A 26870-nucleotide genomic window follows, 5' to 3' on the forward strand; every position below is an offset into this window, starting at 1 on the left:
ATGACTGACGAAGACGTGGATAGAGTCAGGATACTACAGTAAGAGGAATAGAGTGAAGATAGTCAAAATTGGGACCCTTCTTTTCAGTCATTCCCCCCTAAATTTCCAAGCCCCCATTCCTAATTCTTACCCCGAAATAATTTATCGCCCCTTTTAGAACATAATTTTTAACCTCATTTCCATAAGTGCACACATCTTTGACGTCATCAGCTGGTTATACCACTTGTAATATAGTGCCAGTCATTTACTCTAAAGCATATTTCACAATGAATTTGAGGAATTTTTTTGTCTTTCCACGTATGATTTCATGCTACCAATGACGTGTCAATGAGCGGGACAAGGCCATGTCCGAAACGATACAAATTAATGTTTGGTTTGGTTTTTTTTTCTGGTAAAGATCGTACCTTACGAGATTCAGAAGATGTTGTGGACGAAGATTTCATTTAGAAATTTTACATGTAACACAATGCTCATACATATGTTCGTTTAAATTACCAATCAACCATATGTAAACGGCGTCCACGAGGCTACTTGCTTTCTTGTTTAACCTTGAAAATGACAGAAAATTTCATGTAGTGAGTATAACTTGTAGAAAAACAACCATTGGTGATAATGAAGATAATTTACTGTCACAGAATGTAAAAACCTTAAATGTCTCTTTTTCATACTCATAAATGAAATGCTACGAATTGATCGATTAGATATCGTAAGGGTCGAACAATAATACAAAACTAGTTAGGACATATTTCAAACAATTATACGATGCAGCACATTTTACTATGTTTATTCTTTGAACAAAATGAACAAACGTATCTTCTTTGACCGGTTGAAAATAAGCATAGAATCCCAAAATGAAATTAATTTTAATGCGTTTATATGTCGAAAACTCTGTCGCCAATAGATTTTACGACGAATAATTAACAATCGCTTTCCTTTATAAATACACATCTACAGTTGAATATGAGTAATTTGGCTTTCTAGCTCCTGCCATTGATTATATTAAGATGTGGCTAGACCACCTGACTCAGTACAAGGACGGTAACGGAAATAAGTAAAAATATATGTATACATCATTTGTCCAAAGTTAATAGGAAAGACAGCGAATACAAATGTAATAGAAAGCAGCCATGATGTCAAATCTAGTCAATTGTAGTAACGAGGATCTTTGACTGAATTAAGCTATCGTCAGAAATTCCTTGATTACTGTGTCTTTGACAACCTTAAACAGATTGAAGTTCAAATGCTACTTCAACATTTAAACTGACAAAAATCCAAAGAAAATCATTGTAATACTGACATCAAATATTCAAGAAAAACAATTGCATTATCCGTCACCCATATTTACCCTCAGGGTTCCATATGCAAGGTTTTTGAGATCAGTCTTGAATTTTAATCATATCAGATAACAAATAACCGCACGAAGAAAGTTTCTACAGACACTTTGAGGTCGAATTTGGTTGTTCTAATTTTGTGAGCTGTTAACTATTTATGGAGAGGGACAGGATGATCGTAAATCATCAGAGTAGAAACACATTTTGCAAACTTAGCCATGTCCCCTCCTGACCACTATTTGTCATTGTTTGTGTTATTTTGGTAAATCGTGATAACGTATGCCTCTCATCATCGTGACCGATCGGGTTTCTATTCACTTTAGTACTTCTTTTTTTAGAAACACCTCAGACCTGCAATGTATGTTGGAAAAAAAACTGGTTCACTCGTTACGTTCTATCACATTATCGCCAAACATAAATATGTTGCATCCTCGAAAAGGCATATTGATCCGGTGCGAAAACTATGACTAGTTATGGCAACCCTCTAAATAATTAATAAAAAAGAGATTGAACATGATTAAACAATGATAATGTAAGCTTATGTATGTAATGCAATGTAATGAATCATGTATTTCTTTGGATGTTTTTTAAAATGAATTTTCTCTAAAAACTTCTTTTACGATGGATTTGAAGAATGGTGTGGCTTTTTGATGTGACGTCATGTTACCACTAGTATTTTACTTAGCGCAACATGGCCGTGTCTGGAATGATACTATTGCCGTTTTGTTTTTGTTTTTCTGGTAGAAAAATATACCTAACCAGATTCAGTAAATGTTTGAGACAAGGTTACCTATCGCCCCGTGTCATTAGCGATTAATCAGCGATATGTAAACGACGTCCAAGGAGGCTGGTTTCGAATATAAAGTGAAATTTATCACTTTCTTTACATTGAAGAGAAAATAGTATTGCATTAATTTCATAAACTACTAGTACTTTTTAACATCATGAATTAAACAGTGTAAGGTATATATTCCCGAAAGCAGTATCATAGATCAAAATCACAATTAAACAAATATTAGATATTATTTGAAACACAGCCGTTTTTGTCATTTGCAGCACATGAATAAATTGTTATTATTGTTATAATCCTCTTAAGGGATTCTTTCTATGCCTGCACACATCTTGCAATGACGATTTGTTTTCGATTTAACTATACTTTGCGGGATTACACTTGGTAATAATCTAATTTACTACTTAAAACCTTTGATAGTTGCCAATGATATATAGAAAGAGTTCCATTGCCGAAAAATTGGGATTAAATAATGTCACAAAATGCAAAAACTAAAATGTACATTTTGCAAACTCGTAAATGAAATACAACGGAAACTCTGACTAGTTATGGCGACTCTCTAAAATAATTATGAATAAACATTTCTAAATCTTTCAAACAAACAGGCAAATACAGCAAATAGAAATCGATCTGCTCGGTGAATCGAGCGAATGTCCTCTGACCGTTCTGAAAATAAAAATCTATCAGCAATAGAGTTTTTGAAGTCAACAATGAACCATCACTATGCTCTATAAATAAACATCGACAGTTTAATATGAGTAAGCAGACCTTTTAACGGATGAAATCTGAATGTGGTTAGGCGACCCAACCGAGTCACTGCAAGGTCAGAAACAGAAATAGGTATATAAAAAGTAATTTTTTGTGTTTATATAAATATTGTGTCCTAAGTTTAGAATGGTATACACAATACAAATCAACTAGAAAGCGGCCATAATGTTGACTTTGGTCAGTTTGTGTAATGTCTTGCTTGTATATGATACCATTATAAGAAATTCCTCGAGCTTTATGCCTCGATTAACGTTCAATAGCCTGAAAGTCAAAATTAAACCAACATTGAAATTGACAGAGATCCAAAGCAAACAATTGCAGTGTAATTATCTTATATTCAAGACAAATAACCGCATTGACCATTACGTATATCTACCTTCCTGTAGCTGATTACTCATGCAAGGAATGCTTTTGAAATCAATTTTCAATATGGATTATATAAGGTTACAATGTCTCCCACTGAGGAAGCGCAATGAGGAGCTGGATATCCGATATCGATTGTTGTACTTGCTTACACTTTTACAGAAAAGGTCAAGGTAATCGTAAACCATCGCCCTGGAAGCACGTTTTGTCAACTTTGCAACGTTTTTTTCTGTGAGCTATTTTGATGACAATGATAGTTTGAGCCACATCGAGTTCAAGGTTTTAGTATCTGTTCACTTCTGCCCGTGTTTCTCTTGCCTTCCCTGCATGCAAAACATGTGATCCATGAATTATGTATATCGTACCATTCCTCCTTCAACATCAATTAACAGGTAATCGCATTAGTAATCTTAACATATGAAAATAGTACATAAGCAAGATCCTAACTGGCAGAAATAATACTGTACAAGTGGCATGAAAGATTTAATCATGTGAGACTATCTTTGACAGGATTCGTACTTATTTACCAATCTGATCGTGACAGAAGCTACCGAACATGTTTTAGCATATGTATTTATATTTCTCCCCATGTTCTCATCAGGCTTTCAGTAAAGAAGTTAATTCTCAGCTTGAGTGTATTGCTTTTTGTGGCGCGTCTTTGTCATATTGTCTCAGCTCGTTCTTGGAGGCAACTTATGGAAGTATACGCTTCGAAAGTGGAAGACTTAAACTTTTGCTAAAAAAACCGGGTAACTAAGACGATGAAATGTTTACTTACACCAAGAGCTTCTTTAAAAATTGCCCCCCACCATTGGTAGATTAAAAGAAATGGAAAAGTGTGACAACCCAAATATCTGTCCCAGAGGCGCGTTTCTACCTTCAGAGCGGCTCTCATTATGAAGACAGTGAAGTATTTTTTTTGTTGTGCCAATCAATTCGCATCTCCAAACCGACAGATAATTTGCTTGCTATAAGTTCGACAAATCCTAATTTTTCATTCAATTTTTACCTATCGAGATAAGATAATGATAAAATAGTCATTAGTTATTCTCCTCGCCAGCAGCGAACCAAAAGCATTACATTTTAATAAATTTAAGTGAGCGCAAGTTTTTTTGGCATGTATTTTGAAAACGTTTAACGTATCTGTATTTTCTGCTCAATAATTTGTAATCTGAACGATAATCAAGAATATTTTTGTGACGAGATCGTCTGGATTTCAGTGTCAGATTTTAATAGTCCGAGGGGGAGGTATGTTATTTCTCAGGCATGTTATTTCTGGTAACTGATGGAAAATTAAAAAATATAAGTTTGTTAATCATAATAACTCTTCTATGTTGGCGAATTTAGCCATGTTTGTTACAGGCAACGATTCTATTTCTTAGAGAGCAATAAAATAGCTAAATACAGTCACATTCACAAAAAATATGAACAAATTGAAATGGAGCCGTTTCAAAATTTCTCTCCTTGTAGTGCCGCATCTCGGTTTCTGTGTTAAAGTTGCAAAACTTTATTCAAACTACGCATGATTGACATTTCACACTACACCACGACAATACCGTGTTCATCTATCAAATTGGGTTGACCTGGTAATGTCAAAACGTGCTATGCGTATCTATTATGTATGCAAAACAGGTCGTAAAGACTGCGATAGATATACATAAATTGTGTATATAAATTGTTCGAAGTTCATACTTCGACAGAACAGCAGTTCGTAGTCAAACTGATGACTTCTCTCGTCTAGGTAAGTATCATTTGCCATGTTGTTTTAGTTTTATATGCCATTTCATTTATCTTGCAGTAATGTCTTTGACACGAAGCTTATAAATGACGACCAGTTGCCCTAAACGTTTGCAATTTACATGTTTGAAAGTTAAAGATTTGAGACGGAATGTCAATGTACGACATAAAATATTAACAGTTTCATTTTCAGAACTAAAGTATATCTAAACTATGCTTCTTCTCGAGTAATTAGCGTAGAATAGGATTAGCCGCTCAGAATTCTTTCTTAGTTTTATTTCCTTTTATCGCCGAAAATATGAAATGTTAATTCGTATAATATAATTTCTGAAAAGGAATGTTAAATGTTAATATATTAAAGGCAAATTCCATATATATTGTCTTCGAGTAACTTTGATATTGGACAAAGAATGCGTAACACTGTTTTGCCAACTGCTAAACCAATGAACTGTTTCACCAAAGGGACTCGAAAATTGCCAGATGATTGTTTTTTGCGTTGATAAAAGACTTTGTTATCAAGAATATTTTTTTACGCGATACCAAAGTCGACGTGAATTACCGTGGGAATCGCAAATTGTGTTAGATTAAATTTGTACATGACCACTTATTACATTCGCTACCTTTCATTTTTGGATTTTCGTCATACGAGTACCTATTTATTAGCTTTTGCTCTGCCCAGCACGCTTCTTTGTGATACCAATGCTACTGCGTCGGCGGCGACTCAATAATGTTGCGGAACACTTGCGTGTTTTGTGCTGTACTTTAACGCCATCCTCATGCCTTCCCAGGATCACAGATGTTTATCATTGATTTTTGGTAATCTACTTCACCTATCCTATCCTTCAAGATTTTACTGCTTTTCTATGCTAATTCTTTTCAAGGTCACAATTCATATCAGATTTAGCTTCCTGTGATTCACTATGACAGCGCACACTCCCCAATCTTGAATTTAACGTTATTGTCTTGTGTTAAGTGATGCATTGCTTTAACATTATAAATCACCAGACCTTGACGTTCATTTAAATTTCAAGTTTGAAGATCATCTCAACCTGTTTTCTCAGTATTTCCAGTCCTTCAATATTTTCCGTCCGATTTGTATTTAGTTAAAGCTCTATGTAAGTTAATTCATTTATCATAATAGTTTATTTGGAAATAATTTAAGTTGTACATTTGGTGGACGGAGAGCAAAAAACCGGCGAGACTAGAATGGAACAGAGCTGATCTCATGGAGAGATCGGAAAGCAGACTTTGAATCGTCTCCGTTTCTATTTAGAAATAGAGAGCTAAAGTGGTGTTTTATATCAAACGTCTTCGGTGTGTCATCTTCAATTACTGAAAGCAGCATTACGATCCTAGATCTGTACCTAAACCCAGAGATAGTAAAGAAGAGGACATGAAAGTATGACTTCAAGAGAATTGGTTCTCCGTATATACAAGCGCGAGGTTCAGTTGATGTTAGCTTGTAGGATCATAATTTGTTTTTTATATTTTCGCCAGTCATTTTCTTCTAGGCGCGTCTTTAGGGCAACTTTCAGTAAGACAGAGAGAGAGAGAGAGAGAGAGAGAGAGAGAGAGAGAGAGAGAGAGAGAGAGAGAGAGAGAGAGAGAGAGAGAGAGAGAGAGAGAGAGAGAGAGAGAGAGAGTGAGAGAGAGAGAGAGGAGATTATGTCACTTAATCAGAGATAGGAAGAAAAGGTTGTAAAATATGAAAGTAAGTTTACGCATTGAAATTCATAAACGTTTCAATTCCCATCCCTTGTGAAAATAATAAAAAGACTCGAAAACCGCAAAAGTTGAATTAACTTTGCAAATGTTTGGGACCTCTTGAAATATTTAGAGAACTATTATTGATACTTATTAATATCATACAAGCCACATGTTTATTTCTGTGTTCACAATTTTTTCATTGTTTCACTCACAGTCTCACTATGTAATTACAGCACTCGAAGAAGAACAACACAAAGTCTCTGAAGAGCAGAAGACAATGAAAGTTTTAATATTTACCGTTATCGCAGCATTTCATTTTGCTGAAACATCAGGTATGTTAGTCACACACACAAACACTACATACATACATACATACATACATACATACATACATACATACATACATACATACATACATACATACATACATACATACATACATACATACATACATACATACATACATACATACATACATACATACATACATACATACATACATACATACGTATGTATGTATGTATGTATGGGTACAATATTACAAGAAAATTTACTTCGGAAGTGCATAGATCAATTTTGTATCAATTTTGATTTACTATGCTGCCTGGCGTTTCATGTTTGTGTGTACACGTCTACTGCAACAATGGCCAATAAATACATACTCAGCCTTGATATTTGATTGACGGTGCATCATAATGTGTCCAGATGCACGTGACATTACGAATATTACAAGCTGAGATCAATAAAACTCAGTCAATATTGTAGGTATACCTCCTCGGGGCTGCCACATTCAATCAAAAGTGAGCAAAGTGTTATTAAGGTTCTGTGTCGAAAGGCTTTACATTTTGAAAGGCCAGTGTTTCTCTGCCCTTGTCGCGTTTTCTTTCTTTTTTGATATATTCTTCGAGCAAGAGGTTAATTATCATCGGAAAATTATATGAGATAGTAAATATGACTTTCCTTTACTGAAATTTCTTTTTTCACAAAAAAAATGTAATCACGATTTTCCTGAAAATACAAAAGATTCAATGTTACATACCACATATAATATGTACATCTGTATATTTCAATCATCAATCTTTGCTATGTAATAATTTGAGAATTTGTTCCGAAATGATTTATGTTTTCAATTTTTGAGTCATGTTTCTGTAAAAAATTACACCATTATTAACACCATCATCCTACAAATATTATTAGGTGGCTAATGCAATTATTTTTAGTATAACATTTTGTCGTGTTTTGTCTCTTCCACTCAGGAAACAATGTGGCTCTGAATAGAGACGTGACAGGCATCAATTTACAGTCTGGTACCGAAGACACATATCCGTATCTTGTTGATGGTGATTCGAGTACAGGTTTCGACTCCGGTAGAAAGGTCCAAAATCCAGGAGTCATCATCGACTTTGGCGAGTCTGTTTCCGTTTCGTCACTGACGCTGACTTTTGCTGAGAACTGCGATAACACTGTATCACACACGGGCTGTGAGTATCTTTGATAGGTATCGCAAAGAGAAACACAAGCACGATTACATATTGAGTGTCTCTCTGGCTAGTTACATACAGTCAGAGATAAAGTTCGATCACGCATTTTACGCCTTCGTTATTCAAGCATTGTCATCAACATTTCATTTTCGTTGGATGATTCCACCTTGTGTGAATGCCCATATGCATTGCATAATAGACATGTTGTTGTTCCCGTAGACAATGCTTCGAATAAAATCATTATTGTCTGCAAGCAATACCACATTTAGTGTTTGATGAATTCACTAAAAATCAATTCGGGTGAGCGTAATACCCCCTATGGATAACGATGGGCGTAAAGCAAGGAGGTTGCTTGACTTGCCAAAGTCCATGGGGTGGGCGTAAAGCAAGGACGTTGCTAGACTTACCCAAGTTTGTAGCCTTTAGATATCAAATAGAGTATAAGGATTGTAACAATAAATTTAAGCAGACGCGAATAGTGGTGAGGTTGTCGTGACATAGAAGCAATGGACGTATTTATAAATTATACATAAATAATGCAAGCAGTACCCTGTGATCTATGAAAAATTGAAGGCAGTGAAAATTCTTATTGATTTTTTTCTTTCTTTGGTTATTTTGAACTACACATGTTTGTTACTTTATCCTAACACGTTCTTGGTCAGCCAATTTACCTGATGCAATATTTGTACTGTTTGCGAAATTACCTTCGCTGAGTACAAAATATTGCAAATGAATGCTGATGATAAATTTCATGTCAAATGATATGCTTATTAACTTTTTCTAATTCATAATAACAAGGTGGATACAAAACTACCGAAATACATATCGGCAATTCGATGACCCATTCGGAAAACCAAGAATGTGCCTCTTTTGACAAAAAGCACCCACCAGAAACCTTGACATTTGCTTGTTTAAATGGACCTATCGTCGGACGATACATAACCCTTGTTAAGAAAACAACTGGTAACACACGAGCAATCTACCTGTGCGAGTTTGAAGTGTATCGAGGAAATGAAGAAGGTAATTATGAGTTACTATTTTGAATTCATTCAATAATGAAAAGCACTTGACCCGATCTTTACTCGACTGACTGTGTTCTTTGTTGTATACATCAGCTGAACCTATATAAAATGACCTATGTCTATAAAAGACACACACACACACACACACACACACACACACACACACACACACACACAGATATATATATATATATATATATATATATATATATATATATATATATATATATATACAATAAGACAAAATTACTTCAAGTACAAAGTAACTCTGCTTTAGCATCGAGCACTATAAAATTTCCCATATATATAATATATATATATATATATATATATATATATATATATATATATATATATATATATATATTATATATAATCTCCCAGTATTCCGAACGAGTGTGACGTCATCGAAGACGAGGGTTCCCCCCACATAGCGGCAGTATCCCTCCGAGCGGTAGGCGAGGAGGGATACAGCTATGTGGGGGGAACCCGAGTCTTCGATGACGTCACACGAGTGAGGAATACTGGGAGATTATATATTTATCACATTCATAGACCCAATTATTTTCAATTTTGAATAAAATTGGCTTTACGGTACAATATTATGTGGAACTTTATTGTGTCAATGAGGCGGATGAAGTTATGCGGTCCCAGCTGATTCAGGACATTGCACCGGCCCACGCCGGCCAGTTTCTACTGAGTAAAACCACAATGCTTACGAAGTTTTAATGGATATAGCTTTCTTTGAATGGATATAGCAGCTGATCATAGAGAACTGATGAACACAGTGTCGTCATATTCAACATTTTTATTTTAAGGTAAAGTGCGAACGTCAAAAATACAATTTCATATTGTCAATATTGAAATGACCAGGCGGTTTAAAATCGTGCGCTGATGTATTGTTATTGTGCGATCGAACTCAGAAACTGCCGCTTGCCTTACTCATTCAAAATTACAGAAAAATGTGAAACCTTTACTTCGGCATCGAAATAACAATAAAGCTATAATTTAACTGTATATTTCAGAGTTTTTGTCGATTATTATACAACTACGTTGTCAAAATGGAAATTACACGAACAAATGGCCGCTTCTGTCAAAATCGAACGCTCCAATATGTAAACACAGAACGATGCGACAATTCAAGGTTATCTAAACAGAGAAACATGAAACTGCTTTGCAATCATGAATGAAAATAATACATCTTTCAACAAGCTGGATTGAGAAATGTTAAACTTGGTCATTCAACGTTCATTCCTGTGAGCTATCGCTAGTGTCATATATGACTGCCCTTCGTCTTCGTTGTGGCTGCGGAAACCCTGACGACCCAGCGACATTTATTGTAACGTTCACGGTACAGCCCGTCATCGTAGCACCTGTAAACATTGCCGCTGCTGAAGCTGCCAGAGCACATTGCCTAGAACTTGAATTCAAATCAGATTGAGCTGGGTAGACGTGACTTGTCGGGATCGTTGACGTATTTTCTGACACAGGACCATGGGGCAGAGCGTTACGAGGAATTGATGAAGCGTTCGGCTGTGCAGTTGGTATCGCCAACTGCCGGTCGTTATCAAAGCCCACCAAAATGTCGGACATGAGCTCTTGCTGGGGAAGGGAGTTGACGGCATAGGAATTGATTGACTGAACATTTCGATGACCAGAAAGCTGCATGATTTGGGTTGGTGGGATGCCACTATCGTGGAGCTTTTGGATGGCTGTTTTCCGTGCGCTGTGGTTGGTTTTACGCCCCGGTATACCTGCTCTCTCGGCCATAGTCTGCACGATGTTTTCTAATTTGTTCTTCCCCATTGGCTGTCGCTTATACCAAATATTGCCAATTGGCTTGTAATTGATGGCGAGATAAAAACGTGAGTCGTCCGTACACATTTCAACAGGTCGATGGTCACGATACAGCTTGTAGGTTTCGATCGGACATATGGCTTTGTTGTCAACGGCGAACATCTTGGGCGAATACGGACGATTGATGGCATATTGTCCGGAGCGGGTTTTGTTGTCGCGTTCATTAAATTCAACGTACTCTCTGCCCGAAGCTGTAACTTTTAATTTGATATCTCCCCACAGCAATTTCTTGTTTTCATCTGATGCTCGAAATCCCAATAGTTTGGTATTATTCCACCACACTGTAAACATTAGCGATTCTGGTGAATGGTTTCCGAGCACCCCTTTTTCGCGCATCATCAGGATTTCATTGTCCGTCAGGGGTTCGCTGGCACGGGATTTGTTTCCTTTACCTTTTGCTTTCAGATCAGATCGTTTGGCTCGAATCGCCTCCTGAGATTTCGCGAATACTGCATCCCGGCATATTAGTCCGGGGTCAATTGTCATTCCGTGTGTTTTAAGTGAAGATTTTTGCCAATCTAGCTCATCGATTTATTAATGGCCAAGATTTTCAAAAAACATTGTTGGCATTTTTCTGACAACTCTGAAGGTTATTTCAAGGTCATTTCTTAAAATCAACAAAATCAGCTATTCTTAGCTATAAAAGGATTTTTATGCCCAATTTGCAACAAAATTATTTTTGGAAACATGCATTTTGTTATGGATTATTCCTTATAATCATTAAAATTTAGGTTTGTTGAAAAAAACGGCTATTGCATTAAGAATATATAGAACTACTTTACCAAAGGTCAATTAAAGGTCAGTATGAAATTTCTTTCGAATTTTTCCATATTTTAAATATCACATTGATTTTCCATATCTTAAACATCACATTGATTATCTTGTCTACAATTTCAGATTCATAAAACTTATACAATAGTCTCAGGAAATCAGATGTCTAAGGGACTGGTCAGATTCTTTGGCCTTGGGGGACGGTGGATTCAGGGGGTCACCCTGTTTTTGACTTTGGTGATAAAGGGGGGTTACCATGTTATTGAAATGCCAAATAGGGGGGTCGACACGGGCTCATACTTGCCTAAAATGCATCTTGCCAGCAACAAATTTCATCATTGAGTTGCATTTTCGGAGTGCACTTCGGGCGCGTAACTTTAATAATAATAAGACATATTTTTGAGAGCTCCCCCCAACAAGCGCGAAACTTGCATATATCAGATATATATATCAGAGATATCTTTATGTTTAATGATTTTTGGCGTGCCCTTCGGGCGCGTTACTTTAAATTTCAAACATATTTTTCAGCACGCCCTTCATCCGTATGACTTTCATATATCACATATATCAGAGATATCTGGATGTTTAATATTTTACGGCGCGCCCTTAGGGTGCAGTATTTTAATGTATCAGATATATGTCAGAATTATCTTGATGTCTGTAAATTGAAAGTAAATTTTGCAAAGTGTACATGCACTAAAATTTCACAAATTTTACATTTTGTCTTATAACAGTTCTGAAGATCTGGTTATGCATAAAAAGAGTGGAATACATTCACAGCTCATTCAAAATACTGTATTCAAACTTTAGAATTGACACTTTTAAGGTCCTATCTTACAACTGACATGACAACCACCTTTTATTTTACCTTTGTCGTGCACAGGGGGTCACCCTGTTTTCAAAAGTTGGAAAAGGGAGGTCAGCCACTTTTTGACACCGGCAAAAAATAATCCACCCCCTGGCCGAAGAAACTGACCGGTCCCTAACATTTCCTGTCAAAGGTCAATGACTTTTAATGCCATAACTCTAATCTGAAGAAAGTTTAGCTATAAAAGTAATACCATCACACAATTCCATGTTCCTTACGTATTGCCAAATATGAGTCATGTACTTCTCCAAGGTTAAAAACCGCTCCTTCAGCAAGTCCAACAAGGAAAAAATTCGATATCTGCAGCAAGCATGGTGGTATTGTCATTACCGACATTTGCAGATCCAGTCTCACACAATGGGTGTAAGTCTGCATTTGTGTTTAAGACATTTTCAACGATTTTGGTCCAACATCTGTTGTGATATTTAATACCAATGGCTCTAACATCCTTTGCATCACTGAGTCCGACTTTTAACAAGTTTGATTTTTCCTTGGTTTTAATGCCCTTTGTGGTTTTCCCCAGTATTGAGTGAAGAAACCTCATGGAGAGGACCCAAAGAAAACTTATATTGTTGACAGAAAAAACACATGCTTTTGTCGTATGTACTAGCTGATGGTCTAGTGAAAGCAACTTTATGTTCAGATGAAACAACACATTCCATAGTAGATGAGGTTTAAAGTTGCTTTACCTAATATTACAGAGCTATCACCTTGCTCTAATGCTTTTTCATAGCGCAATTTTGCTCTCTGGAGTAGACCTCTGTGGCAAGTATTTGCTTAGCATTCCCTATGCCAGCTAGCACCACAAGCTCGAAGGGAAAAAGAATCATCATCCCTGAGTCTTGAATTTATTTCTGGAAAGACACCATCACCAAATACACCTCTCTGGTGAACAAACTCCGCACTGTGTCATATGCAGTGGGATTTGACACAAGCTCACCACTTGCTTCCTGACGTATCAGGCATAAAGAGAACGTTCTGAAACAGATAAGTCTGTTTCAGAGCGTCCTCCTTTCAGAGGAATGATATGTTTTTCCATACTGAAAATTTTGACGAAGTTATTTGCATGCAATGTCAGTTATGTGAAATATTTATATGTGAAACGCAACCACTAAATGTTTACTATTCTGTGACATAACAATATCTAGTAAATAGCCTATTGATAACGGTTTCTGAGAAACTACTAACACTGTCTTTGACTTCTCTTGTCATCTTTAACCCTAAATAACCTATGGACTAAACCTGTGTCTCAATAAAGAATCAACCTATTGTTAATGTATCATTTTTCGTACTCTATATCAATGTTCTACCAATGGGTGTCTTGGTTAGTACAACATTGTGTGTACTGGAGTTGATTTTCAAAACACACAGGTAATAGCCTATATTTCTCAGTCAAGAGGCTTAGTTTTGATAAACGGCTTCTACATATAGCCTATGTTTAGCAACAAGTCTCTAATCCCAGCTATTGTTACTAAGGAAACATCCAAATCGTTTTACATGGCTTGGAGAGAAATGCGAGGAAAAGGGATCATGACTTACTCTTACTACAAGCAAAGAGTACACTGCTAGCTGCACAGTAATCCAGTCTACACTAGTTAAATTCTGCGCAGAGGTCTGGATTTTACAACCTTGCAGAGCTGGTAATACTGCGGACGGCTTACGCTGAAATGCACAGAAATTGATAAAATAACGTCTATGATGTAGTTGTCAAGCGCAGTGCATGTCAGAAACCAATCCGTGTCATTATTTAACACAGTGCATGGGAAATGATGGACAACTGCAACACACACAAATCCTTGTAATTGCATATAAATCCATACAAAACGGTAAAAAAAAGATCCAATAATGCCTCAAACAAGGTTTCTTAAATCTATCATGAGCTGTTTGGTTTCCCTACACCACTGAAGGTAGTTTGGTCAATGATTATAGCCAATTTGTATGCACTACAATGCTTAATCAATGGAATTTGCCGAGTAACGAATGACCTTGAATTTGACCTTGACAAAGTGGAAAGAAAAAATGCCAACAATGTTTTTTGGACTGTCCAGGTATTAAGGAACAAAATGATATATGTTGACAAGAGTCTTCACGAAATGCACACGGAAGCCAAAATCACGACAAGTGACCCCGGACTATATGGTAAATTTGTACCCCGTTCTCCGATAAAAACCTGTCGATGCCCCGTTGATAAGTTGTCAAAGTGTCCGGTTCATATTCTGTCCCATCGCTTTGTCTCGCTCCAATGAAGAACTTGACAGGTACAAATCCAAAGTTTCAGGTGACAAATTGAAAATTTCAGCATCAAAACCATCCTCCGTTGCTGCTAGAAACTTCATCAGTTGCCTAACTGCATTATTTTGTTTTGATGGTGTTCGATTTGCGCTGGTTGGTTATGAATGCATCAATTTCGCCCTGGGACACGGCAACGTAACGCTCGGTTGACGACATAGCTCACTTTGTCTAAAATTTTAGGGGCAGACGATCGTGTCCTCATTTTCGCGCCATTGAAATATGAAAGATTCGAACAAAATCGGTGCAAATATTTTCTCATTTTATTTCCTTCTCGATGCTCTTGACCATAGCATTTCCAAATGCTCCACAACCCGCTTCATTTTCCTGTGAGAATTTTTCTGATAAAACAGGTGTTCATTGACAGGTTTAATTAAAGTAGTTCCGACCGAATACCCCTACTTCTCGACGTCAGAAGTAGGGGTATACGGAAATTCTGTAAACCGTATTACCATAGTGTGATGTCATACTATAGGAATAACTGGGTCTATGTATGTGATAAATATATATATATATATATATATATATATATATATATATATATATATATATATATATATATATATATATATATATATATATATATATATATATATGTACTGTCTTTTCCACTCAGGAAACAATGTTGCTCTGAATAAAGACGTGACAGGCATCAATTTACAGTCTGGTACCGAAGACACATATCCTTATCTTGTTGATGGTGATTTAAGTACCTGTTTCGACTCCGGTAGAAAAGTCGCAAATCCAGGCTTGATCATCGACTTGGGCGAGTCTGTTTCCGTTTCGTCACTGACGCTGACTTTTGCTGACAACTGTGATCACACTTTTTCAAAAAGGGGCTGTGAGTATCTTTGACTCTTATCACACTTAGGAATACAAACATGAGTACGCATTTTTCCATGAATAACATTTAAGGATATAAACAAAGCCAGTTTCACAACCTACTTGCTGGCTTATTTATAATTCCTGACATGTTTCCCAGTATAGATGAATGCAGACAAACATACCTGATACTTTGAAGTGTACAGTCACTCACAGCCTAGGTATTGTCATGTATTACTTTCCTACTCAAATACAAGTGACATTTCCTCACGACTTTTTTCTTTGTTCGGATTTTGTGACCTGCGTATTTGTTGTGACTCTGTGCTCACAATTATCTGAGGATGATTTACTGCAAATATGTATTGATGATAATATCATATCAATTGATACGCTTAATTTTCTTTTCTCACTCATAAATATTAGGTGGATACAAAACTACTGAAATAAATGTTGGCGATTCCATGACCCATTCTGAAAACCAAGAATGTGCCTATATTAACAACAAAGACCCACCAGAAACCATGACATTGGCTTGTAAGAATGGACCTACTGTAGGACGATACGTAACACTGGTTAAGAAATCCACTGGTAACACACGAGCTATCTACCTCTGCGAATTCGAAGTGGTACAAGGATGTGTAGAAGGTAGTACATTTAAATCATTAATTCAAGATCACTGAATAATGAAAAGTACTTAACCTGATCTGTTTGTCGATGGTGTTATTTGTTGAGTACATCAGTTATGCCATTCATCGTTAACGAATGTGTCTTAAAGTGCATAAATTCTTCATTCTTTGCGTATTTTTAATTATATATATATAATATCAGTTTCAATTACTAAGCTGTAGTGTCTCAAAAATGCCATAGGATAATATAAATAGTCTGTTTTGATATTATTTTAGTAGGTGACATATCTCAAGAATATAAGAAGGGTCGGACAGAAATAAATAATTGCATGTAATTTCTTATATTTCGTGTCCACATGGTTGAAAACGGTTGTAGAAATGAGTCATCAGTACATGTACTTCAAAATATATACAATCAAACGTTCCATACATGTATACAAATTCACTAGATTTAAGTCATATTTCGTAATTTCCGACAAAGCAACGAACCGTTTTTCACGAGTTATTGCTTTGTAAAAATTCAGAAGTGACTAGCATCTGATTGCTACCTTTTAATAGACAAAGATGTTACTTCATGTTTTTACTTTGGTAACACTAATCCAGTCGAGAGAGGCCAGTCGAGACCAAGGCCTTCCAAATTAATTAACTCGTCCCTCAAACATAAAGTAACATACATACTATTTAAAATTGGTTGCGACTGTGGATAATTAACTGCTTGATGATTATTTTTGGGCAAAATTTGGCTTTGTGATCTTTTTCAGTATTTGTCTGTACATACAAGAGCTTTTGGAGGCCTTTAATTACATACAGAAAACGCTAACATTATACTTTGCATTTTTATTGGCTTGATTTACGGTCATAGAATCTTGTTTCAAAAAAATAATTTGTATATTTCAAAGAATGGCTGAAGTGATGAGTTTCGATGGTGAGAGGCATGATGATGATAGAAGTGTGGACGAGTTTAGTGAGAAAGATTACTATTATGAGCCTTTAGTGGATGGGATTGGTGAAACGGGTCAAATTCCTCTTTCTTTCGTACTTTGGTCTTGAATGGTACAGATGCAAGACTTCTGAGTGATGTTACGAGTGGGCCAGCAAACCGAAGACTGCATGACATTAACATGGGTTCGATCAAACGTAGAAGTTTGAGTGGGACTGTTCACCAAGTTGAGTAATGGTGTTAATGTTGGCATGAGAACAGATGACAGAGAGCTAGTCAGGAGTACATGCAATAGTGTTGATTACGAAAGAGAAAAGAAAGCCAAGATATGCTAGAAATTATGCGAATAAAGGACTGCGAATGCAGGCAGTAATGCTCCACCAATTGCATGAAATTAACTGGCTAAACAGTATCGACAAGAGAATAAGCTGTTTATAAACAAGCCATAACTGACACAGGCAAAGTTGACGAAACACCCCTAGGCATTAGAAAGATTGTCCGAGAGCAGAAAACACAGTCAAACAGTGGCAATACAGTCTCCACCCAGCTACAGTTAGTATTAGACAGGTATGATGGTAGCATCCCGTGGGAAGATCATAAACTTTTTTGTAGAAATGGTGACCATAAATGGATGGTCGGATTAGATGATGGCCATGAAACTTCTTGCAAACTTGAAAGATAGGGAAAAAAGTACTGTGATCGATGAACGTAAAGTTGGTTCAGCTAGTTTTAAAAGTATGTGCGAACTTCTGGAACAAAGGAACCAGTAAGCTTGCCGCTACTTATAAATCTGAGTTGCAAACATGCAGAGGCAAGTCAAACAAGTTCCTGGTGATTTGGTATATACAATACGGACACTGTGTAGATTAGCATACGCTGATTTTTCTGCTGAGGTAATTGATAGAATTGCACAAGAAAAAAATGACAATGCAATAAAAAATAGGGCGGTAAAAGATGCCTTGTATAGAGTGGAGCCAAATACTTTAAGTTAGAAGACTTTATATCAGCGGCTATCGAGGAGAAAAATATGAAATTTGAAACAAAGACGAACAAGCAAAGAGGTTTGTTAGAAATTGTGACAACGAGGAAGCTGACAGTGATGGTCTAAACAATGTGGTAGTGATGATTGAAACTGTTCTGGGCAGACACTTCAATGAACTTAAAAGCACTTTACAACCTAAAGTGAAGGCAAGCTAGACTTTTAGTGAGATTACAGTGCGTTTTGAATGTGGAGGGAAAGGTCACGTCAGGACACGGTGTACCAGTAAAAAGGACATGCAGAAAGTGTTGACAGGAAAAAAGTCGTTTCTCTTGATACAACTGTAATGGGCTAGGCTATATGACAAGGGGCTTGTCATGACCAAGCCAAGCAAACTACTATAGAGAGGAGATTTCGTTTGGATGTTGAACAATAAGAAAAATAAAGTTGCGTCTGTCAAACCAAGACCAGTGTGAGAAGATCCATAAATACTCTCAGACATGTTGAACAGAATTTAGAAAAATCAAGGGACAAGACCACGAGAAGTTTATTACGACAGGCTGAAGTTGTACACGGGTAATAGAATTAGCAAATGTCAGCACAGGAGACAATGACGAGACAGAAATCACAGAAAGTAGGTCCAATGAAACAATAAACAATTGACAAAATAAGAGACACAGACAATGTGATAAACCAGATACATAAGAGACAAGGGTAGACTTTGGAACACATTCAGTGAAAGGGAAAACAAATGATAAGATAGAACTAATGAGAAATAGACGAAAACGGGGTATCAAGAGGCCACAAAGATTCTGATTCAATGAGTTTGAATATATTTAGAACAAATTAAATGCATTCGGTCAATAAAACTTCATTGAATGTCAATTGATGTAATCCTGCGATGGTTAGAATGTACCGAGTACGGAGATCTCTGAGCATAGAAAAGTTCAGAGAAAGTTAAGTTTTGTGATTGGAGTGGAAGATTTGTGCAGAGTAAGTATGTTAGTTAATTTATGTTTGAGGGACGAATTAAGTAATTTAAGAGGCCTTGATCTCGACTGGCCATTGGTAAGGGGAAGAGACAAAAGTCTTGATGTGATAGTGGTTATTAAAAGATTTTATCAATACTTGGTATAACATCTTGTCGTGCTTTGTCTTTTCCAATTAGGAAACAATGTTGCTCTGAATAAAGATGTGACAGGCATCAATTTACAGTCTGGTACCGAAGACACATATCCGTATCTTGTTGATGGTGATTTAAGTACCTGTTTCGACTCCGGTAGAAAAGTCACAAATCCAGGCTTGATCATCGACTTGGGCGAGTCTGTTTCCGTTTCATCACTGACGCTGACTTTTGCTGACAACTGTGATCACACTTTTTCGAAAAGGGGCTGTGAGTATCTTTGACTTGTATCACATTAAGGAATACGAACTCGGGTACACATTTTTCCATTCTAAACATTTCAGAATTAGAGCGCGAAGCCACTGCAGTGAACTGCAATAAAAACTGCTTACACTAATTAGTTTCAGCTGTAGCCGTGGCCACTTTGGTGTTGAACAAGGCTACTTGATAAGAGCAAAAAGTCTGCTTGTACAAAGGCAAAACTAGCTCTGTCTGAGGCTCGAGTTGTAAATGAGATTTACGATTGGCACCCTGTGTTCAAGATTAAGATACAATGTAACATTACCATGCACTGGTCCATGTTCAAATCTTTTTTATTTCAACTTCCCCAGACAAACTGTCTGCATGGGACATACAATGTTGTCGACTTTGCCAGCTGGCTACAGCTGAAACTAATTAGTGTGAGCAGTGTTATTGCGGTTCATTGCAGTGGCTTCGCGCTCTAATTCTGAAAAGGGTTGTAAACATTTAAGGATGAAAACAAAACCAGTTTCACAACCAACTTGCTGATTTATTTATCGTTCTGGACATATTTCCCAATACAAATGAATGGAGACAAACATAACTGACACTATAAAGTGTAAGGTCTCTCAGAACTCAGATACAAAGTGACCTTATCTCACCGTTTTTCCTTTGTTCAAGTTTTGTGAACTGCACATTTGTTGTGACGTTGATCTCTCAATTTGCTTGGGACAATATATTGCAAAATTGATGATAATATCATATCAAATGATACGCTTAATTTTCTTTTCTCACTCATAAATATTAGGTGGATACAAAACTACAGAAATAAACGTTGGCGATTCGATGACCCATTCTGAAAACCAAGAATGTGGCTACATTAACAACAGAGACCCACCAGAAACCATGACATTTAATTGTAAGAATGGACCTACCGTAGGACGATACGTAACACTGGTTAAGAAATCCACTGGTAACACGCGAGCTATCTATCTCTGCGAATTCGAAGTGGTACAAGAATGTGTAGAAGGTAGTAAATGTAAATCATTAATTTGTAGTCACTGAATATTGAAAAGTACTTAATCTGATCTACTTGTAACTGGCTGTGTTCTTAGTTGTATACATCAGCTGCTTTCTGTGATAAACTATAAATGATAGTAAAAGATGCAAATAAGCCATGACATGGTCACGATAAGACATTTCACTAGGTACAGTGTTCTCATTAAACTTCTATGAGAACACAGTTTGATGTGAAAAGTGGATGGCCGTTACTTTGCTAGGTTGCAAATGTCTAAAAAAAGACCACGCGTTCAGGTACGTATTACATTTCATCGTAAACGAATGTGTTTTGAAGTAATTATATAGTCCGTGACATTAACGTTTTATGACCATATCAATTTTATACGCTTAGGTGTAGTTCTTCAGAAAGACTCGTATAATTTAGTAGGTAATATATCTCAAGAATGTAAGAAAAGTAGGAGAGACATAAATAATTGCGTTTACTACATTCTTACTTTTGTGTCCACCTGGTTGAAGACAGTTGGAGAAATATCTCAGTCATCGATGCATGTATTTCAAAATATATAAAGTGAAACATTTCCTGTATAATACGTATGAATGCAATACAGTTTAAGTCACGTCAACGTATTTGTATGTAAAAATTCAACTACTTTTTATACAATCTATCGCAGTTAGTTAATGAATGGCACAAGTGAAATATGGTAGACTGTTTCCATTCAGCATCACTCAGCAACCTTTTCAAATATTTAATTGTGAAGATTTTAAAATTGTGCCTCTGGTGTTCGAAGATTTGTAGCCTTGCAAGAACGAATATATCACCAAGAAATTAGCTAATCCCAACTAGAGAAAGAAAACATTTGATCTGAATACAACTGTTCATGACTAGGATATCCCTATAGTATTAACGTTATTCGGTTCCGCAAAATAAATGCACGCATATACCATGGCATAACACGAACAAACATTTCATGTGGTTACATAATTATCATATGGATACATACTTTTCATCCTTTTATTTTATATGGGAGGACCGGACGTAATGAATTAAAATTCTCGCAATGTTTCAGTTTTATGTCATGGTAATGGCTGTAGGTTTTGCAATGAACGCTGCTTTCTTCTGTCATATCTGTCCTACAGCTACAGATGTGTATATATATATATATATATATATATATATATATATATATATATATATATATATATATATATATATATATATATATATATATATATATATATATATATATATATATATATATATATATATATATATATATATATATATATATATATATATATATATATATATATATATATATATATATATATACACAATAACACAAATGACTTCAAGTGCAAAGTAGTAATCTGTTATAATCTTCATGCATCCTGCAATTTTCACAAAGAAGTGACAGGATTCTTGCCAACATTCTCATTTATATATTTGTTATCGAGTATACGATGACGTCAAAGGAAAAAAATTCCATGGGATTATATATCTATCACATGAACAGTCTTTTCAAATTTTCGTTTGATATAGATGGATCAAAATTATTGTCGAAGACTGCAAAGATATCGTCGCGATCTGAGCTTTATTTCCCGGGATTACTTTCATTTAATGAGTGAAATAGCCCATCACCCTGGTGATATGCAAATGATTTGCTAGGTAATTCATAAATTCAATCAAGTTGAAATTTTGACACACTGATACACCGTATACAATTTTTACTAATCAGTCATACGGATTCTGTCACGTGAATTTGTCAATCATTGTCTCGCTGTTCCGACGCCAAAGGAAATCAGCAATCGGCTGGCAGGCAGGCTTCATCGCGCTAGTGCCTGATACCATAAAGTATTATAACCAGAGTTATTTAGAATATCTTCAAATAATATTTATGAAGTGAAGGCAACAACAAACAGAGGTGCCGAGTCTTTCGAAAATCACAAGTTTACGATCTTGGCGAGCCCGAAAATTTCTGTTCGGTGGCATACACTATGACCCTGACTATTTTACTAGCCGGCCACAACGGGCCATCACCGGCAGACGCCGCGCCGGTCTCCGCATGTGTCAGCTCGTCAATTCCAATGCCGGTCGTCAATGTTTACATCTAACACTTGACGGAAACTCTGTTCTGTCGTCTGAGTCGACTTTCGATGATACATCCATAGCGTTCATCCATAGGGCAGACTTCAGGCTACATAGCTAACAGCTGATGTCTTTGCTACCGCACTACCTTGCAGGTTCGATTCCGATCGAGAATTAATGGATTTTCTTATGTAATGAAGGAAATGTATCGTTGTTGGTCGAATGACTTGATGTATTGTGCCTTCTATGTCGCTTTGCCAAGATCATACGGTACTTACCTACTTATTTATTCATTTAAAATTACGTTGAGGTGTAGCTTTCGGGTTTATCGATATCGGATCGGTCTGTGCCCGCGAGCATTGCTGCGTACGCATATGAAGTATGCGGTTTGACTGGTCCGATACGGAGTGCTCAATACAAACGAGAACGGAATATAATGGGGTCGATGAAGAAACTACTTTACAATTTTGTCTTCATAACGTTTCCGTGTGAGCCACTGGACTCACTCGTCAGGAGACTAGACTGGTGAGTTGCTGTGTGTGACGAGTGAGTCTTGTGGCCCAAGAAACAATGTCGTGGAGGCGAAACTGTCAAATCGCTTCTGAAGCACTCCTTTGTGTGTGTGTGTGTGTGTGTGTGTATATATATATATATCTTAATGAAAGAGATGAAAGTGATGATGATGATGATGATGATGATGATGATTATTATTATTATCAATTTTCATTATTAAAGAGGCACAAGCAACTGAAGCACCGCCAACTGAAGCACCACCAACTGAGGCACCACCAACTGAGGCACCACCAACTGAAGCACCACCAACTGAGGCACCACCAACTGAAGCACCACCAACTGAGGCACCACCAACTGAGGCACCACCAACTGAAGCACCACCAACTGAAGCACCAGGTTTGTTTTGATAATCGACAAGGTGAAGTGAATATTGATAATTCATCCGAGCTTGCTGTTCCTCCAATTCAATACATATATGATATACAGCATCTATAGCCATTTAAATAGATACTTCCGAGGAACAAAAGGCTTTGAAATTTATACAGATATTTTCTTGTTCTTGGAAATCAAGAGTAGAGCTGTACAGTCATTTATATAGTTTAAGAGATTTGAGCATTATGATGAACGCTCAAGTTTTTCGATTTAAATTAGACCGTATGCAATACTGTTTCTGTCGTCGTTAAACTAACATATTTGTATGTATGTCCTTTTTGGGTTTTTTCAAATCCCCACTTGTTACAAAAGCTACACAAGGAATACAAAGTGAGTAGAGATACCTATACCACAGCACTCTAATGTTTTGGACAATATTATGATCTTAACGTATCGCACACGTGATTCAGACTCTTTCCAATAACAAATTGCGTCTTAATAAGGTTCGATACATGCAGCTGCCCACTGAATGCATAATTCTAGTTTATAAGATATATGTTTTGGTGACCTGCTTGTGCTCTTTATATTTGATAACTAATGGTTCCTATTCGAGGTAAATTTAATGATCGTAATTAAAATTTACATAGACTCTCGAGCTCCTACGCCCATACTAAAATGAAGATTTCGACAGACCAATTAAGATGATTTATCTATTATTTGTTTCAGCGTGAAACCTTCGCTTATGAAAGACAGTGATTTCTAATAAATCAATTTAAAGTTACGTATATCACAAGTTTACGCATGAAAACGTTATGCTTATCCTAAATTGTTGAATTCGTACTACCGTAATTATGATTTGCTACTAATTTCATCTTATCATTTTTACACATAGCCACACATATTCCTACTCAAGCTCGTAAGTATTTTATACTTATCATTGTTGCTTTAGTATATTTTTTAACTCTCAAAAGTTACAATGCATGTTAATTACCATACCATATTTCAATGTTATTTTTATCAGATAATGTCATCGGTTTTCATAAATGTCAGAATCTAATTTTATTAATCGATGAAAATCTTAAACATTTAAGTAGATTTACACTTAAGCTATTTATATCCTAGTGATACAGAAAAGAACTAAACTTGAAGTTTGTTATATTCGTTCTGGGTGTTGGCTTTACAATATGAGAATCTAACTGTAGTAATATATCAATATCCCATTAATATTAGCTTGTGAATATCCGGTACCAATTGCTGATGTTGCACAAGGGAAACCGGCGACCCAAAGCTCAGACAAACCAAGGAAAGATGGTGGTGCTGAAAAGGCAGTTGATGGAACCAGGAATGGTGACTTGCTGAATGGCAATTCCTGCACATGGTCCGATAAAGAATATCAACCATGGTGGATGGTTGATTTGCTAGAAACCAAAGATGTATATGAGGTCAGGATCTACAATAGAGAAGACTGCTGCAGTAAGTATTATCGTATATTATATACTTATAGTATATGTTATTTAATAACTCGTTGCTATTTCATTAATAATATATGAACAAATAACAGTTTCGTTACTGATACCATTTATAATTTTATTATTAATCTTCATGGGTCTTCTTTGTATGAGGTGATTCAAGTTTGCTCCGGCTTACGCTCTTTCTAAAATAGACAATTCATTCTTAGCAATACAGTAGTCAGAAAAAGTAGTGTATTTTAGTCTGGAAAGCAAAGTAGAGGGATAAAGGGAACATAAAAGTGGTGGTCTGTAAATTGAAAAGAACGACCTTAAAAATACAGTAGATATCTTCAGGAAGAAGCAAACATAAATTTAAGATACATTGTCTGATAATTAGAGGCTATTATTTAATGTCGCTGGTGCCGTGTCATATCAGAAAGAGTGGCATTTGAACCGCATCAGACGAGATTCCGAGTTCAGTCTGAGGCAGTAAAAGTACTATTCGTGCCTAAACGGAACAGGTTGATCGCGCAAATACATTCGAATTAGCAATGTAACATTTGCGATGAAGGACATTAAAGCCTTTCAATTTTGATCGTCAAATCGTCTTTGGCTGCTATTTTGTTTGTTTACAATACCATTACTGCGCATATCTACCAGAAATAATCTAATTCCTCAAAACACTTTATATTTTGATGTCGGTAACATAGAATGGTACGATGAAAGCGGCAGCCATTTTGTTTTGATTCTGTGTTTACCCATAAGTTGCCAATTGATGTATTTCGCGAATATTCCAAATAGAAGATAACCGTATTTGACCGTTAAAAATGTTGTCTAATAATTATGATAAATGTCGTCCAATGGCTCTATGAGTACGGTTCTGTGACATTTGCGGTGTCACACCTTACTTCGCTCGGACTTTGCTTGTTTTTCCCGAAGTTCGTACGTTTAGTTGACCTAACACTTAACACAGAGGTATTGAATGACAAGTTTCAACTGAAGACTTTGAAGCAGTAAACTTCCCATATCGACATTAACTACACTAACTTAAAATGCATGCTGTTGCTTATGGGAGGTACATCAAAGGTACAAGCCACAAAATTAAATTAGAAAGTGAAGACATGTATGGCTGGCGGTAACCAGTATTAAATATTTCGATATATGACCATAGGAGTGTTTCCTTAATGCTGTTTTTCAAAACATGTATAATTATATCTAATTCTATATTGACATTCTTGCCAATGCGATGCTTGTTGGTAAATTAAGCAATAGTTGCATCATTTTTTCACCTGATTTTTATGCACTATTCAACCTTGTGTCACGCATTTGTAATGGTGTAACCATTGAAGCTATATCATATACATGATCTACTTTGCCTATTTTAGCTCATCGCATCAAGAACGCGCAGATCCGTGTTGGTGACAGCGAAAATTTCGAAGACAACCCCATATGTGGCATAATGGTTCTGGGGAAAATGTCCAGAGAGCAACCGATTGTTATCAGATGTGGATGTGAGACTCCAATGAGAGGAAGATACGTCAGTCTTCAGCTGATTGACAAGACACAAATGCTGACTATTTGCGAATTTGAGGTCATGGCTGGTTGAATAGACATAACTGTTGTTATTAGCATATACAGATGCACAATAATCTCTTGGAGAAGGAATCATTTAATTGTTAATCCCTTTATTCTATCCAGTAACTTTGTCTGAAAT

General features: G+C 36.3%; 1 protein-coding gene across 1 annotated transcript; it reads left to right on the forward strand.

Annotated features, from left to right (window-relative positions):
- Nucleotides 1–26870, forward strand: LOC139123970 (uncharacterized). Its single transcript, XM_070690117.1, has 14 exons — nucleotides 1–38; nucleotides 4953–4993; nucleotides 6930–7028; nucleotides 7953–8177; nucleotides 8976–9197; nucleotides 15601–15825; nucleotides 16230–16451; nucleotides 19520–19744; nucleotides 20523–20744; nucleotides 23556–23729; nucleotides 24078–24095; nucleotides 24598–24621; nucleotides 24936–25178; nucleotides 26542–26870. Exons 1-14 carry the CDS (start codon nucleotides 1–3, stop codon nucleotides 26760–26762), a joined length of 2199 nt encoding a protein of 732 aa, XP_070546218.1. The 3' UTR covers nucleotides 26763–26870.

This window comes from Ptychodera flava, chromosome 2 (genome assembly GCF_041260155.1).
Source record: "Ptychodera flava strain L36383 chromosome 2, AS_Pfla_20210202, whole genome shotgun sequence".
Lineage (NCBI taxonomy): Eukaryota > Metazoa > Hemichordata > Enteropneusta > Ptychoderidae > Ptychodera > Ptychodera flava.

Bases quoted from the DNA above. Each gene is read 5' to 3' on its own strand.
- LOC139123970 (XM_070690117.1), top strand. From the start codon at position 1: ATGACTGACGAAGACGTGGATAGAGTCAGGATACTACA. The intron at 19,745-20,522 runs GTGAGTATCTTT...CATAAATATTAG, and splicing joins CACTTTTTCGAAAAGGGGCT to GTGGATACAAAACTACAGAA. The intron at 25,179-26,541 runs GTAAGTATTATC...TGCCTATTTTAG, and splicing joins CAATAGAGAAGACTGCTGCA to CTCATCGCATCAAGAACGCG.